Source organism: Panthera leo, chromosome A2 (genome assembly GCF_018350215.1).
Source record: "Panthera leo isolate Ple1 chromosome A2, P.leo_Ple1_pat1.1, whole genome shotgun sequence".
NCBI lineage: Eukaryota > Metazoa > Chordata > Mammalia > Carnivora > Felidae > Panthera > Panthera leo.
The window spans coordinates 14,085,110-14,100,464 of NC_056680.1; the positions used below are offsets into that span (position 1 = coordinate 14,085,110).

Genomic DNA, 15,355 nt, shown 5'->3' on the forward strand with positions numbered 1-15,355 from the left:
TTGCATGCACTTCCACTCAGAGGTTAGATATAGGTTCCAGGGAGGAATCCTCAAGTATTAGGACCCTTTACTGTAAGCTTGGCCAGAAACATCAGGCAAACTTACAGTAGGAAAACGATTAATTTTCTAAGTGTTTCTGTTGATAGATACTCAGGTCCAAGCTGACAAAAGCCCAGTGGGTGCTTGGGTCCAGGCAGGTGGGACCCCCCCCCCCTCGGCCTCCACAGCCGGCCACACCTCTGCCTCCTGCTGTGTGACCTTGCAGGGGTGGCTTAACCTCTCTGAGCCCATCTGCTGCCTGGGGTTGTTACTCGGTTCAAAAAAAAAAACAGACAACTCAGAGGCTTGTTTGTGATGAGCAAATCAAAGATGAGAAGGGCTTTTGTAAATGATTAAGCCAATGGCGGGGACTGGCATTCAGATGCAGGTGCCAGAGTCCTTCCCCTGCAGGGAGACAGAAGCCAGGCTGCAAAGAGCACCCAGCTAGGGCAGTTCTTCAGGTGACTCAGGGATGAGTCACAGGCCTCAGGCTCGTGGGGGAGGTCTTCCTCTCGCTGGGTCTCACCCTGCCTCCCTCTCCCAGGACCAAGTCTCCTGCTGCCTGGAGCTGGCCTGGAATGGGTAATGGTGTGAAGGAAAGTGCGGTGCGTGTGCGTGAGGATGCCGAGGCCGTCCTGCCCTCACCTGTTAATTCCAAGGCAAGTACCCCGCCTCCCCGATGGGCGTTTTCACGAGCTCTCTCTCTTCTGTGTTCCTGCACCCCATTACAAATCACACACACACGCACACACAGTCCTTTCAGAGCTGTGTTGTTGGGAGGCCATGAGGGGCAGGCGGTGCGGGCTGGCCACCTTCTGTTCCATTTAAAGTCCCGTTTGCCATGTGGTTCCAACCTGCCCGGCTGCTTAGTAAGAAGCCAGAACCTCACCCAGATTTGGCTAGAATGTCAGAAAGTGTCCTTTTTTCTCACTCAGATTCTAGAATTAATCACGGCCAGGGCCAGCTGTGGGGAGGGGGCTCGCATGTGGGGTGTGCTCTCAGCTGCCAGTTTTCCTCTCTGAAGCTCATCTCGGATTCCACCCTTCAATTGAAGAACAGGTATGTTCCCCTTTAAAGAAATTGGATCGGCTCCATCCTTGTTCACCATAGAAGCCAGTAGAGGTTCTTCCAGTGGAACCTGGAACACAGACTGCCCCAGCCCACACAGAAACCCAGCTCCAGGGCACGTGGGCCATTCTCAAAGTCCACAGCATCAAAGGCCGAAGCAGCATCCTCTGGCCCTCCCAACCTCTCCTCAAATTCTAGGTCCCCCTTGGAGCACCAGGTGGGAGGGAGGACGGCCACACTGGGGGTGGATGCAGGGAGAGTGAGGCCAGACCCCAGAGCAGGCACACCCATCCCTCACAGGTTAGTGAACTTCCCCACAGAACAAGAGGGAGATGTCACCCCCCTGCCTCTGGCTGGCTGCCTGAATCCCACCAAGTGGACGTGCCCAGCAAAAGGACCAGCGCCCGTTGTGTGCCAAGCCACGTGCAGTGCTGGTTCTCCGTGCTAGCCAGCCACTGCCACCAGTCTTGGTTCACTTGACCAGTCAGCGGTGGGGAGCTTCCTCTGTAAAGCCGTTTCTTTGGTTAAGGAGCTGAGCATCTTCTTGTGGTGTTCGCAGCCCGTGTGCATCCTGTCTGGATTGCCCACTTTCTCTCTACTAGGCCGTCCGCCTCGTTCTTCATTCGCAGGTGTTCTCCATATGATACATACAGAGACTGACAGCTCCCTGGTGCCTGGGCCGAACTCCTTCGAGAATAAGCCAGGCATGGTCGTTTAAGGGTCACCGGGAGCGTTGGCCACAGGCGGCAGCGGCCTCATCCGCCGAGCATGTGAACTGGGCTCCCAGCACATCCCCGGAGCACCACATCCTGAGTCAGGGCTGACAGCCGTGTGTTCCCGACGTGCAGAAGTAGCTTTATGACCGTGAGAACTGCAGGCTGCGCAGGAAGTTGCCTAGTGAAGGGCGTGGAAGGGACGCGTTGGCTCCACCTCTAGGACCAGGAGGGCACGTGGCCTGTCCACAGGGGACTCCCTCTGCTCCCAGCGGCCCGCGAGACGAACGGTCATCACACTGATTCAGAGAGGAAATTGGGAGCCACTTGGGCCTTGGAGCTGCTGCCAGGAACACCACTGAACCTCACGGCTTCTGCCGTCTACGCTTCTCCAGGTGGTGGAACCAGACCTCCAGAACCTTCTGTGTGATCCAGAAAAGGCACGGGGGCCCAGTGACAGGCTTCTGTAAAGGGAGGAGAATATGGAAGCCCACGGTGAAGCTCTGCCACAGAAACTGAGAAGGGAAAACACTGCCATGAGAGGTTGTTTCTTCAGGGAAGAGAGGGCCAAGCTGGTGGGGGAGGTACTGGGGGCATTAAGGAACAGGAGGTGAAGCCCTCCAGAGACAGGGCCAGATCACAGGGCACCATGGCCCCTGGAGGCACCCAGACCTGGCCAGGAGACAACACATCAGTGTCAGAGATGAGAAAAGGGACATCAGAAAGGCCATGGTCAGTGCAGGCAGTTAGGACAGAGCCCAGGTGCAGGCCAGGTGTGCAGACAGACTTGGAATCCAGCCCTTCACCCTTGATCTACCCACTGAGCTGAGCAAACTCGGGGAGTGACCCTGGACTCCACCATGCCCACTCGGACCCAGGCTGCCAGTTGTACCCCCCCAGATGCCTCTTATCCACCCCCTGGGCCTAGCCTCCGACTCTCCACGCTGAGTTTCTGCAGGCGCTGTCTCCTCTCTGGTTACGGTTACAAGCAGCCCCTGTCTGCTTGCTGGGCCCCCAGGCTCCCTGGAGTCCAGCCCCCACTTGCCTTCGATCTCTTCTCTCCTCCCTGCGCCCCCTCCTTTTCCCTGTGTCGACCACCCTGCCTGTCTTGTGGTCCCTCAGGACCCCCCACTTCTCCTCAGGGCCTCTGGGTGTTCCATTCCTCCCCCTGTAATACTATCTCACATACACACGCATCCCCAGTTAGCTGTGCCTCATCCTTCAACCTCAGCCCCTCACCACCCACCCCATGTTCTCCCGGGACCCTAAGCCCCCTCATCACAGCCATCCAAGATGGGTGACTCAACACATTTGTCTAAAGATTTAGTTCCTGTCTGGCTCTCCCCGTGGACTGGCAGCCCCAAGGGGAGGGGGAGCCTGTACATATCCCCTCATACACACTGTGTGTCCCAAGGATCCTCAGGGCACCTGGTTCCTGTCAGGCTCCAGGGACTCCTGGGATCACTGAATGGCCTGCCCCTCCCCCATCCTTCCTCATTGTGGAGCCAGGAAAGATGGGAGCACCGCCAGGCCCCAGTGCTCCCCTTGGTGGCGAGAGTTCTGTGGCCGAGTCAGCTGAGGGAATGGAGGCTCTAGCAACATGGTAAGCAGGTGACTTCTTGTGTAACTCCTCACAGGGAGCTTTGAGAAGACTCGGGAACAGTGCTGGCTCTGAGGCTAGCCGCGTGATGCAGGCCAGCACCGTCACTGTCACCCTCACCTTGGCTGGAAAAAGAACCACAAATGCTGGCCTCTGGCAGTCCTGATGGAAAGTCGTGGAAAGGGGCCACACTGACCCAGAGGGTCTGCTTGCCTCACACCACTGCCTGATCTCCAGCCCACAAGGGCCCTGGTGACTTTGCTCTAACCACTGCAGCACAGGAGCCCAGGGCACACACACGGTGGACACAGCCAGCGTTTGCACTTGGGGTGCGGTGACTCTTCTCTTTGGGGTCGGTCCTATTTTGGCTGTCTCTGAGAAGTTGGAAACTCATGGGACAGCCCAGCCAGCGGGTCACCTCTCACGTGGATGGTCTCTATCACCCAAAAAGTTGTCACCGTGTCCCACACAGGCTCTGTGGCCACTGGACTCATGACGGCTTGCCCTGTGCCCCACTGTGCCCAGGGCCCAGCAGGGCTGTGACACTTGGACAGCTGTGCAGGTTACAGCCCTCCACCAGGAATAGAAGGAAGATGTTCCTCCTGGGTGAGGTCCCCAGCGGAGCAGACCCCTTTCTCTCTCTCTCTCTCTCTCTCTCTCATGACAGACTGTGTCCATGTGTTTTCTTGCAGAGCGACCACAGGCAAGTTCTCAGCTCCCTCCTGTCTGGGGCCCTGGCTGGTGCTCTGGCCAAAACGGCGGTAGCTCCCCTGGACCGAACCAAAATCATCTTCCAAGGTAAATGCTCTCTGTCCGCCTGTCGTATACGATAGAGATGCTTCCAGGTGCTTGCCCTCCTCTGCAGCCCCCCAAACTGCACTGCAAACTGGCTTTAAAATGCCTTTTTAGGGGCGCCTCAGTGACTCAGTCGGTTAAGCAGCCAACTGCTTGATTTCGGCTCTGGTCGTGATCTCACGGTTCATGGGATCAAGCCCTGCATCGGGCTCTTGTGCAGAGCTTGCTTGGGATTCTCTCCCCCTCTCCCTCTGGCCCCCTGTCCCTACTGCTCATTCTCTCTCTCTCTCTCTCTCTCTCTATCTCTCTCTCAATAAATAAATAAATAAATAAACAAACAAACTTAAAAAAATGCCTCTTAAAAATCCACTTAGAAACCCTGTTAGCCCCCCAGGGCTGCCATCACAAAGTACCATATACGACTCAGCTCACCCTCCAGAAGCCAGAGGTCTGGAATCAGGGTGTCATCCCCGGTCGGTTCCTTTTGTGGACTCTAGGGGAGGAGCCTTCCAGCTCCCGGGACTCCAGGCATCCTTGGCTTCTGGTCTCATCTCCCCAGACTCTGCTTTGCCCTCTGCGTCTGTGTCCGCTCCTCTCATAAGGACACTTGTCATTGGATATAGGGCCCACCCGACTCCAGTAAGCTGTCATCCTAATGTAATTACATCTGCAAAGACCCTGTTTCCAAATGAAGTCCCATTCACTTCTACTCGGCATGAGGACATGGACAGTCCTTTTGGGGAGGCCCAGTTCAAAAAACCTTCACCCTCTCCTTGGGGTCAAGCAGCCACAGGGTCCCCTGAAGAGGAGGCCTTTCCGTCCCATAGACCGTGACCAGTGCCTACAACAGGGCAGTCACAAGCGGGGACCCCTGCCCCTCAACTGTTTGGGAGGAAGGGACTGCAGAGTCAAGCCAGGTCCTCCTCGAGCTGGTCCCCGAGCCTCCCTGTGCCTCAGTTTCCTCATCCACAAAACAGGACGCTGATATCAGCCTCCTCCCAAAGGAGTGAGCTGACGTGGGAAAGAGCGTGCTGTTACCTGGAGCGTAGTGCCCTGCGGGGAGCTGGGTTTAGCTCTGAGGGCCAGTAGGTGTGCACACCTGTCCGCACAGATGAGACCGTGACGGTGTCCTGGGAACACGGTAGACGCTCGGAAAGTGAGGAGAGGGAGGCTGCGAGACCCCTTGTGGCGCAGGCGCCCGAGGGCAGAGCACACTGTGGAATTGGGGAGCGAGGCGGCAGCCATCAAGGGTCGGGAGGCCGGCTGGGGTGGCCGCCTGCACCTGTGAGAAGACAGGGTCGGCTCTGGGCAGGGGACACCTCCCAGGACTTGTTCTGAGAGGACCAAGCCCCTTGGCTGCTCTGCACAGCTGGAGGCAGGGAGGCCTTTCCCAAAGGGGTTTGGTTGAATTGGAGTCCAGCTGGGTGGGCCGAGCTGTCAACCCCAAGGGGCAGAAGCCCCTGCAGAGACCCTCGCTTTTCTGGGGAGTGAGGCGGCAGCTCCCTTCCCTGGGGAAAAGTTCACAGGCAGGGGGCCCTGAGCCAGTGAGGAAGTTCCCTGGAGGAGACTGACCCTGCTCAGAGCGCCGCCCCCCCCCCCCCCGCCCCCCACCTCAGCCCTTGGCAGGGAAGCATCCTCCGGGGCTGTTCTCACTCCCCATGCTCAGACCTGAGCCCAGCAGTGGGGTCCCACAGACCGAGGTCCTGTCCTTCACATCTAATGGTCTCTATTGTGTTTTTGTTTTCTTCCAGTGTCTTCAAAAAGATTTTCTGCCAAGGTGAGCCACTGGGTCACTGACTCCTGGCTCTGGGGCCATCACCGTCTGCCCTGCTGAGCTGGCAGGAGGTGGTGGCATGTGGCCAGGGGTGAAGGAAGATGCTTTTCAAAGTGTTTTTTTCCTTTCATCTCCCCAACAAGCCAGTTCCCAGGCTGCCAGGTGACCTGAGGCCTCCCCCACCAGCCCCAGGGCTGCCTGTCCTAGTGCCCCGACCTCTGCCTGGATGCAGCCCACCCCAGGAACTGACAGGAGACACTCATCCTTGGGGCGGTGGGGAGAAGACTTGAAGTTCTAAACCCACAATTTCACACTTGATTCATTTTTAAACAGAGAGCAGGCATCACCTTTGTAATACAGGAAGAGATAAAGAACATCTTTGAAAGCTAGACTACCGGCCAGACCCTCTGTGTGGGGCTCTTATCTGCAAACCTTGTTTCCCCTGGCTCGTGACTATTCCTCGGGTCAGAGGAGTAGGGAGAGAGGGGGTCCCTGCACGGGGCCCAGAGAATGTGGGGGGTAAGGTGGGGTGGGTCCGATAATGTGGCCCCAGTCACAGTGCTGGACAAAACAGGGTGTTCTCCATGGATGGAGCACAGGGCAGGCGAGGGTGTTGACCTTGCCCCCCTCTCCAGGAGGCCTTCCGGCTCCTCTATTTCACCTACCTCAACGAGGGCTTCCTCAGCCTGTGGCGCGGGAACTCGGCCACCATGGTGCGCGTGGTGCCCTACGCCGCCATCCAGTTCAGCGCCCATGAGGAGTACAAGCGCATCCTGGGCCACTACTATGGCTTCCGCGGAGAGTGAGTGGCCTCCCCCCGCCGCCCCCAAAACCCCTCTCAACCCTGCACCACCAACCCTGTCCTCCTGTCTCTGCACGCTCACCACGGCAGAACTCTCGTTTGCCCACGCTCCCCTCAGAACCTAAGTCCAGGGAGGGCCCCCGATCCCCACTGCGCCCCAGTGTCCGCAGGGAAGGAACACTTCATGACTGCATACAAGCAGATGCCGAGGAAAGGCAGCTGTGGGAACTCAGAATGATGTCCGCCCAGGAGACCCATCGCTCCGCCGCCGTAAGGCGGCCAGGCCCCGCCCATTCCTTGCTTCTCCCCCCTGGCTGAGACCTGTGGGCACCCCAAGTCTTGGGGGCGGTCCTCATTTTCTCTCGTCTCCTCCCCCTCTTTCAGAGCCCTGCCCCCTTGGCCCCGCCTCCTGGCAGGCGCACTAGCTGGAACAACAGCTGCTTCGCTGACCTACCCCCTGGACCTGGTCAGAGCACGGATGGCCGTGACCCCAAAGGAAATGTGAGTTCCTAGGCCATGTGTTCTGTTCTGCCGCTACTCTCCACACAGGCAGTAATTGGTTCTCTTAGCCGATACTAGACTAGTATTGGCTCTCGTTTGTACTTAAACCGAAAGTCTTCATTTTTATTTTTTTTTAATGTTCGTTTATTTTTGAGAGAGGAAGAGAGAGCACGAGTCGGGGAGGGGCTGAGAGAGAGAGAGAGACACACACACAGAATCCAAAGCAGGCTTCGAGCTGTCAGTGCAAAGCCCAACGTGAGGCTTGAACCCACGAACCGTGAGCCAAAGTCAGACGCTCAACTGACTGAGCCCCCCAAGTGTCCCCCAAAGTCTCCATTTTGGATTGGCACGGATACATTACCAGTGCCCACGGTGAAAAGACAAGGGCTGGGCATAGCAGAGTGACCTGGGAGGTGAAGGTGGGGTACAGCCTTAGGCACGCATTTCCCCCTCCAATGCCAAAGCTTTTGCAATGCGGTTGTGTTCCTTAAAGAAGGAAGGCATCAACATCCAGACCCTGGCCCGCCCGTCTTCGGGAGGAGCAGAGAATTAGTCAAGGCCAGCGGCCCCTCTGCGTGCCCATAGCCCACGCACGCTGTCACCCTGTCCTGCAGGTACAGCAACATCTTTCACGTCTTCATCCGCATCTCCCGAGAAGAGGGCCTGAAGACCCTCTACCACGGGTTCACGCCCACCGTGCTGGGGGTCATTCCCTACGCCGGCCTGAGTTTCTTCACCTATGAGACGCTCAAGAGCCTGCACAGAGGTAAGGAGACGGAAGCCGGGGCAGCACCTCCCAGGGTCACACACACTCCGAGGCGGGACCCTAAGATCCCCCCCACCGGGCCCGGTCAAGGTCCGAGTCAGAACAAGACCCATATCAAGCCACCACTGAGGCTACTAGACTCCCAGCCTTTCGTGCCGCATTTTGAGACCAGCTTTGTGAAATCCAGAGTGTCAGTGGAGCAGTGGCAGCCACTTGTGCACAGAGCATCCCGGGTACGGTCTAGACGGCAGAGGGAGTGCCCTCTCGTGTTTAGGTAATTTTGAGAAATTCAAAAAGTGCAGAAAAACAGAGAACGATATGCCACCACCCATACCTGCTACCCGCCCCCACCCGGTGCAAACAGGTGGTGACATTGCTCCAAGATGTTTTCTGTTAAAGAAAATGTTCCAGGTGAAGCTGAGGTCCTGTGTTCCCCACCCCCAGCCCCGCTCCCCCCTGAGGTCTCTTTACAAGAACTGCGTCCCTCACGCTGGCTGCTGATGCTTCCACACGCATTTCTATGTGTAGCAGGAGCAATACCTTGTAATGTTGTAAACAGTGACCACAGTTGAGTTACCTACACCTGCAACGAGTGCAGCTGGGCCCCAGCTCTGAGTCCATCCTGCCGGATCTGAGGCTCTGCCGTGCCTTTTAGCAGTGTAGTCGGCCTCCCCTGCCGGGGGCTGCTGGGTGTTCCCAGGTTTTCAGTGATCAGACACCCAGGGTGTGAGCCCCCAGTTTGGGGACGTACTCCGCTTGCCCCCCAGCCCTGTCTCCATGCACTCACCCAAATGGGTGCCAGCGGATTCCTTCCTGTCCGGCCAGCGTGCTAAGTGAATAGCGGTGTCCCACTGTTTGTAATTCCTAGTTTACCTTTACAACCACACCGTTTTTGTTTTGTTTTGGTTTTTTTAACGTTTATTCATTTTTTGATAGAGACAGAGCGTGAGTGGGGGAGGGGCAGAGAGGGAAGGAGTTCAAGAAGGGGCTCGAACTCACGGACCGTGAGATCATGACCTGAGCTGAAGGCGGACGCTTAACCGACTGAGCCGCCCAGGCGCCCCTTAATTTTTTTTTTTTTTTTTAATGTTTGTTTAGTTTTGAGAGAGAGAGACAGAGTGTGAGTGGGGGAGGGGTAGAGAGAGAGGAAGACATAGAATCTGAAGCAGGTTCCAGGCTCTGAACTGTCAGCACAGAGCCCGACGCGGGGCTCGAACTCACGGGCCATGAGATCATGACCTGAGTCGAAGTCGGATGCTTAACCAACTGAGCCACAAGGCACCCCTACAACCACACAGTTTTAAAGAACCCCTCTTGTTTGGCTGCTGCCCCTTCCTGTGTCCCACATGTCCCGTCCACCCAGCTGCTCACCTCACCGCATCCCTGCAGCCCTGTGGAGGGTACCCACGGAGCGGGCTGGGTGGTGGAGAGGGTCGCGGTCGCCCCTATCACTTTCCTTCTTTGCTTGATGGGAAAACAAGAGTGATCAGATGGGAGTTCATTCTGGGTCGTAGGACTTGGTTAAAGGGATTATTTGTGAGTTTCTGCCTTTTTAGAAACTTTTCTTCTCAAATTTGATTAAAAGGAATGGTCGGGAGGTGAGGAGGCCAGGGTGGGAAGGCCCAACGGAGCCAGGGGAGTCCTGAGCCACGGCAGGGACAGAGCATGGGCCTGTGTGAGTGCCGGCTGTGGGGGTGCACCCACCACGGACCGGGCCGTGTGCCCCCTTGTGACGCCCTCACACAGCCCCTCTGTCCCTCGTCCACAGAGTACAGCGGCCGCCCACAGCCCTACCCCTTTGAGCGCATGATATTCGGGGCCTGCGCTGGCCTCATCGGGCAGTCAGCCTCGTACCCCCTGGACGTGGTGCGGCGGCGCATGCAGACAGCCGGGGTCACGGGTCACCCGCACGCATCCATCGCGCACACGCTGCGTGCCATCGTGCGGGAGGAGGGCGCCGTGCGTGGCCTCTACAAGGGCCTGAGCATGAACTGGCTCAAGGGCCCCATCGCCGTGGGCATCAGCTTCACCACCTTCGACCTCATGCAGATCCTGCTACGGCACCTGCAGAGCTAGGGAGCCCGCGGGCCGGCTGCTCTCGAGACGGGGAGCCGAGCTTCCACATGCAGCGGACCATTGACCCCTTTCGTTTCTGAGCCCGTGGAGTGAGGGTGCGCACGGTTCCACTCTGGGAGCCACGTCGGGAGCACCTTGTAGAATAAGCTGGGGGACCTGGCCTCGGTCCCACCAGCCGGCAGCCCTTGAAGTGCAATGTTGAGGCTGGTGGGCGGGGGCTACCACCCTCTCCCCATCCCTCCTCCCTGGGGCTGGCACTGTCTCCTGGAGGCGTCGCCCTAAATGCCCTGAGCCGGGAGTGACCAGCACTGCCTCCTGGCACCCTGTGACCTTGGACATGCTCCTGGTTCTAGTGACCCCATGCCCACTGGGCTCAGAGCCAGACTCCACCTGCCCCTGAGCCCACAGAGCGGAGTCCCAGAGTGTTCGGAGAAGCCTGTCCAGGCCCTGGTGAGGTGGGGCCAGACTTCTGCTCAGCTGGGGCTACAAATACAGCCTCTTGCCCTGCCCTGCCCCACCTGTCCCACCTTTGCCATTACTTCCCAGGTGACATGACTCCTCTGTCACCAGAGCCTCCTGCTTTGGAGCAGCCTTCTCCCAAGAGGATTATTTGGATCCTGGACTCCGTGGCCATAGTAGGGCACCAGGAGTGGCTAGTTTGTAATGTTTCCAGGAGGGTCACATCTCTTCCACACAGCAGGGTTTGAGGAATTGCCACGGGTTTGGGTCTGAGTCCTAGCTGGAGGGCACCTGCTGGAAACTGGGCACCCAGGTCACCTTGTGTGGGCCTGGAAGCTCCCACCCCTATCGCTATCCCACAGGCCGCACCAGTAGAGGCCTGGCCTTAGGCCCTAGCCCTCTGCCCCTAGGCACAGCGGCTCCTGTGGGGATGTGTGGCATCTGGCATGTCCCTGGCTCCCCACCTGAGCAGGCACTTGGCCAAGACACAGGGCAGTTTAAGACCCACAGGGTTGTCGGATTTCCATGAATAGAGTGCATGGAGGCAACTTGCAGCCTTGATCTTCCCAAAATGGGGGCCCCTGAGACCGTGTGTAGCCCAGGGGGGGGATTCTCGGAGAAACTGGGGAACCCCAGGGCACCTCCAGGGAGCTGGTCTCATGGAGAAGTCCCCTAGGGTCTGCTCGGTGTCACATTTCAGAATGACTTTGGGAGTTTCTTGATTTCTTTTGGTTTTGTTCTTCAATCTGGCTGACCCTGGGTCTAGTCACAGTAAACCCCGACCCGTGTGATCTGGTTCCAGGCAGAGGTGACCAGAGGGTCGGTTTTCACAGAGAGCTCCTCAGCCACGATGTGTGAAAGGGTCTAAGAGGGCGTGTTTGCCCCATGCACATTTCCAGTCGTGACCTTCATTTCTCCCCTTTGTTCTGTCCCGTTGGTGTCCTTGCCTGGGACCCCTGCAGGTATGAAGACCCCTCTCTCTGTCCTTCCTTGCATGTGTCTGCCGGCCAGCCTGGCTCTCATCCCCAGGGTCTCAAGGCTGTTTTGTTGGGTGGACTTCGCTCCTCCTGTCCTCGCCCTGCCCAGCGCCCAGGCTCGGCAGGAGAGGCAGGGACCCCTCACAGGGAGACGGGCTGGGGACCCAAGGGCCACCAGGCAGGAGAAAGCAGCAGGGGCTGGGGGGTCCACCGCAGGCAGGTGAGACCAAACGAATGGCTCTCTGAGCCTCAGGCCGGGTGGCAGAGGGGAGGGGCCCCCAGGTCCCGCCAGCCCCACCGCGCCTCCCCAAGGTGGCTCCCAGTCGAGTGGGCCCCAGCCACACACACAGCTGGGCTGGTGCCCTCCGTGGTCACACCCCTCCCACCGGTGTCCATCTTGATCTGGAGTTACATTTTGATGCCATGAAGACACTTTGTTTATATATAATGTTTATATATTTTAAAAGATTTGTGCCAAGAGAGTATATTTAATAAAAATTAAAATGACTTTTTTTTCTGCCCATGTCTCTTCTCTTCGGCTCTAACCCCCAACCCTCCCTCCCTTTCAAACCAAAAACAGGGTTGAGGTTATTTTGACAGATTTTTAAATATATTCTTGAATAACCCCCACCCACCCTTTTTTTTTTAAGTAGGCTCCATGCCCAACGTGGGGCTTGAACTCAGGACCCTGACATTTGGGGAGGACATTACCAGCTCTACCAACTGAGCCAGCCAAGCATCCCTTGAATAAACCTTTCTAATGTAATAATTGTTTCAATTATTAATACCTAGCATGGTCTTCTAGAAAACTCAGACTGTAAAAGAGTTACGGTGAGAAGTAGGTCGGCCTGCCCATTCCCTCCGCCAGGGTGTCTTCTGTTACCAGTTTCTCATGTGTCCTTCCGGAGCCATCCTGTGCATAAACACTCGTCCCTTTTGTTGTTGTTGTTTGTTTGTTTTTACATTTATTTATTTTTGAGAGACAGAGAGAGACAGCGTGAGCAGGGGAGGGGCAGAGAGAGAGGGAGACACAATCCGAAGCAGGCTCCAGGCTCCGAGCTGTCAGCACAGAGCCCAACGTGGGGCTCGATCTCACGAACCGTGAGATCCTGACCTGAGCCAAAGTCGGACGCTTAACCGACTGAGCCACCCAGGCGCCCCAACACTCGTCTCTTTTGAGGACACGCATGGCGAGCCACATCATCAGTCAGGATGGGTTGCATCCTGCTGCAGCCAGCATGGCCGCAAAGTCCTGTGGTTTCTCTCCCATGCCCTGCCTGTCTGCCATGTGCTGGGGACTCTGCTCCCTGGCCGCTCGAGGCTTTAGGAGCGAGTGTGGCTGTCAGCAGGGGCACGAGGATGAGGAGGCCACCAGAGGTCTCAGTGGCCATTGAGACTGCAGCCCATTACCTGGACCAACTTGTAGGGCTCACCTGAGCAGAGGTGGGGAGTGGCAGCCTCCACACGCCAGGGGAGGAGGGGCGACTGGATGTGCGCACTCGTGTGGGGGTGTGATTCGAGTACATTCTACCTTGCTGACCCTGAACTGCTCTGCGAGCTGCTTTCAATCCACCATATTTCTTGCACGTTGGTCTCTACCGTGTACTGTTTGTCTCAGTTTAGCCACAGGTTGGCGTTTCCCTGGGGTGGTGGCCTGTGACGACATCCCTTATTGATGGTCATTGAGGTTGTTCGTGATCTGTTGCCGTGACAACGAGGTAGTGGCTCCTGGGGACTGCTGAGCTTGCCTCTCACGTCCTACTGATTTCCGGTCAGTCCCACCTCTTGTACCAGCCCCTAAACCTGGGAGGGTCTGGGTCAACTCTCCACTTTCCCCCAACCACTGTGGCATCCCCTAAAATATAGAGGTGGGCACGTGACTCCATCTGCACCCATGACAGCAGAGAAGATATTTACTAACCACTTCCAGATAGAACTTCTGGAAGCACCCTTTGTCTCTCCCACTGGCCCTGTGGGAAGAAACACCAGCCCAGGCAGTTGTTGGGACTATCCTGTGATCACAAGGTAGAAAGCAATCCCAGGGTGAAACTGACACTGCAGAAAATGGAGCAGAGATGAACAGAGGGGTTGGCGTATTTGTGACATTGTCTGGGCTGCTGGATCCAGCCTTGCCTGAAGCTCTCAACTGCCTCTCAACTTCTGGCAAAATGAGTCACGTTATCCTGTTTATTGAAGACAGCGTTGAGCTTCTTGGCACTCTCTGAAGCAAGTCTGTTATGTGCCTCTTTGTGTTCATGCACTAGTGTGTCTATGGGTTTCCAGGAACGAAATTGCTAGGTAGGGATCAAGGGATATGTTAACTGATGCTGCCAGTGCCCATTCCTAAGTCCAGCAGTCACGGCTGCCAGCAACTGCTTTTGGCTGTAAGCCGCTGCAACCCAGTCTGGGGGCTTCCCCGTAGGAGCATGACTCAACACCCCAGGAGCAGCCCTTGGCCAATGATTGTGGACAGTCCTTCACCACTGGGGTGGGTTCACTCGGGTCAGATCTAACTGTCCCCCCAGGTCCCCAGCAGGACCAAGCCCGGGGTTGCCCGCTTAGTCACCTGTTCATTGGCACCCCCACAGGGCTCCTCCCTCCCTGTTGCATTTCTCCATCCCCAGGGAGTCTCCCTGGGGTGACCTCCCAGGTAAACCATGGGCCCTGAGTCCTCGTGACAGGGTCATCTTTTGGGGAAATCTATCCAGAGATGAACAGAAATGCCAGATACTCCTGCAAGGAGATGATAGCCATTTATATCACATACCCTCACTGTCTTGAGTTTCCTGGGGCCGCCTTAACAAAGTACCCCAGACCGGGGGGCTTAAAAACCCAAATGTATTCTCTTACAGTTCTGGAGACCAGAAGTCCAAAATCAACGTGTCAGCGGGTTTGATTCCTTCCGAGGTCATGAGGGAAGGATGTGTCCAGGCCTTTTCTTGGCTGCCGGCTGTCTTCCTATCGTCTTCCCTCTGTGCTTTTCTGTATCTAAATTTCGTTGTAATGGAAAAAAGAAAAAAAGCAAACTTCCTCTTCTCAGGACCCACCTTCATGGCCTCGTTTTAACATAATCATCTCTTTATTTTTTTATTTTTTTTAATTTTTTTTTTTAACGTTTTATTTATTTTTGAGACGGAGAGAGACAGAGCATGAACAGGGGAGGGGCAGCGAGAAGGAGACACAGAATCTGAAACAGGCTCCAGGCTCCGAGCTGTCAGCCCAGAGCCCGACGCGGGGCTCGAACTCACCGACCGCGAGATCGTGACCTGAGCCGAAGTCGGCCGCCCAACCGACCGAGCCACCCAGGCGCCCCAAACGTAATCATCTCTTTAAAGCCCTGGTATCCAAATCCGGCCCCACTCTGAGGTCCTAGAGGTTAGGGCTTCTGTGAATTTGGGGAGGATGTCATTCAGCGCCTATCCTCACCAAGGCCAGTCACCAGCCTTGCAGATCCTCACTATTCTGACGGGGGAAAGCAGCAGGACATCCAGGGCGTGGGCGGTGACCAGGCGGTGACAGGGGAAGAGACAGCAAGGCCAGGAGGAGGCCTGAGGACTGGACAAGGTGGAGGTCCCAGGGACCCGGACAGGAGTGGTTTCAAGGTGCATCTTGGGTCCTGCTTCTAGTTTGCTTTGTGCCTTTTCTTTCCGCTGTTTTTCTCCTTTGCTCGTTTCTCTGGAGTCATTGAAAGTTTGACTTGCCATTGGGTTTTCCTTTTTCTTTTTCTTTTCTTTTTTTATTTTTATTTATTTTTTTAATTTTTTTTTTTAATTTATTTTTGACAG

General features: G+C 56.4%; 1 protein-coding gene across 3 annotated transcripts in view; it reads left to right on the forward strand.

Annotated features, from left to right (window-relative positions):
• The window catches only part of SLC25A42 (solute carrier family 25 member 42), a 30,746-nt gene extending 18,678 nt beyond the window's left edge, over positions 1–12,068 (forward strand). For all 3 annotated transcript variants that reach the window (XM_042928982.1, XM_042928983.1, XM_042928984.1), the window contains exons 2-8: positions 584–698; positions 4,113–4,218; positions 5,967–5,992; positions 6,625–6,791; positions 7,176–7,292; positions 7,907–8,058; positions 9,827–12,068. In XM_042928982.1, coding sequence (XP_042784916.1) covers positions 618–698; positions 4,113–4,218; positions 5,967–5,992; positions 6,625–6,791; positions 7,176–7,292; positions 7,907–8,058; positions 9,827–10,134 — 957 coding nt within the window. In that variant the 5' untranslated portion in view covers positions 584–617 and the 3' untranslated portion in view covers positions 10,135–12,068. The remainder of the gene's footprint in view (positions 1–583; positions 699–4,112; positions 4,219–5,966; positions 5,993–6,624; positions 6,792–7,175; positions 7,293–7,906; positions 8,059–9,826) is intronic.
• The last annotated feature ends 3,287 nt before the right edge of the window (positions 12,069–15,355 follow it).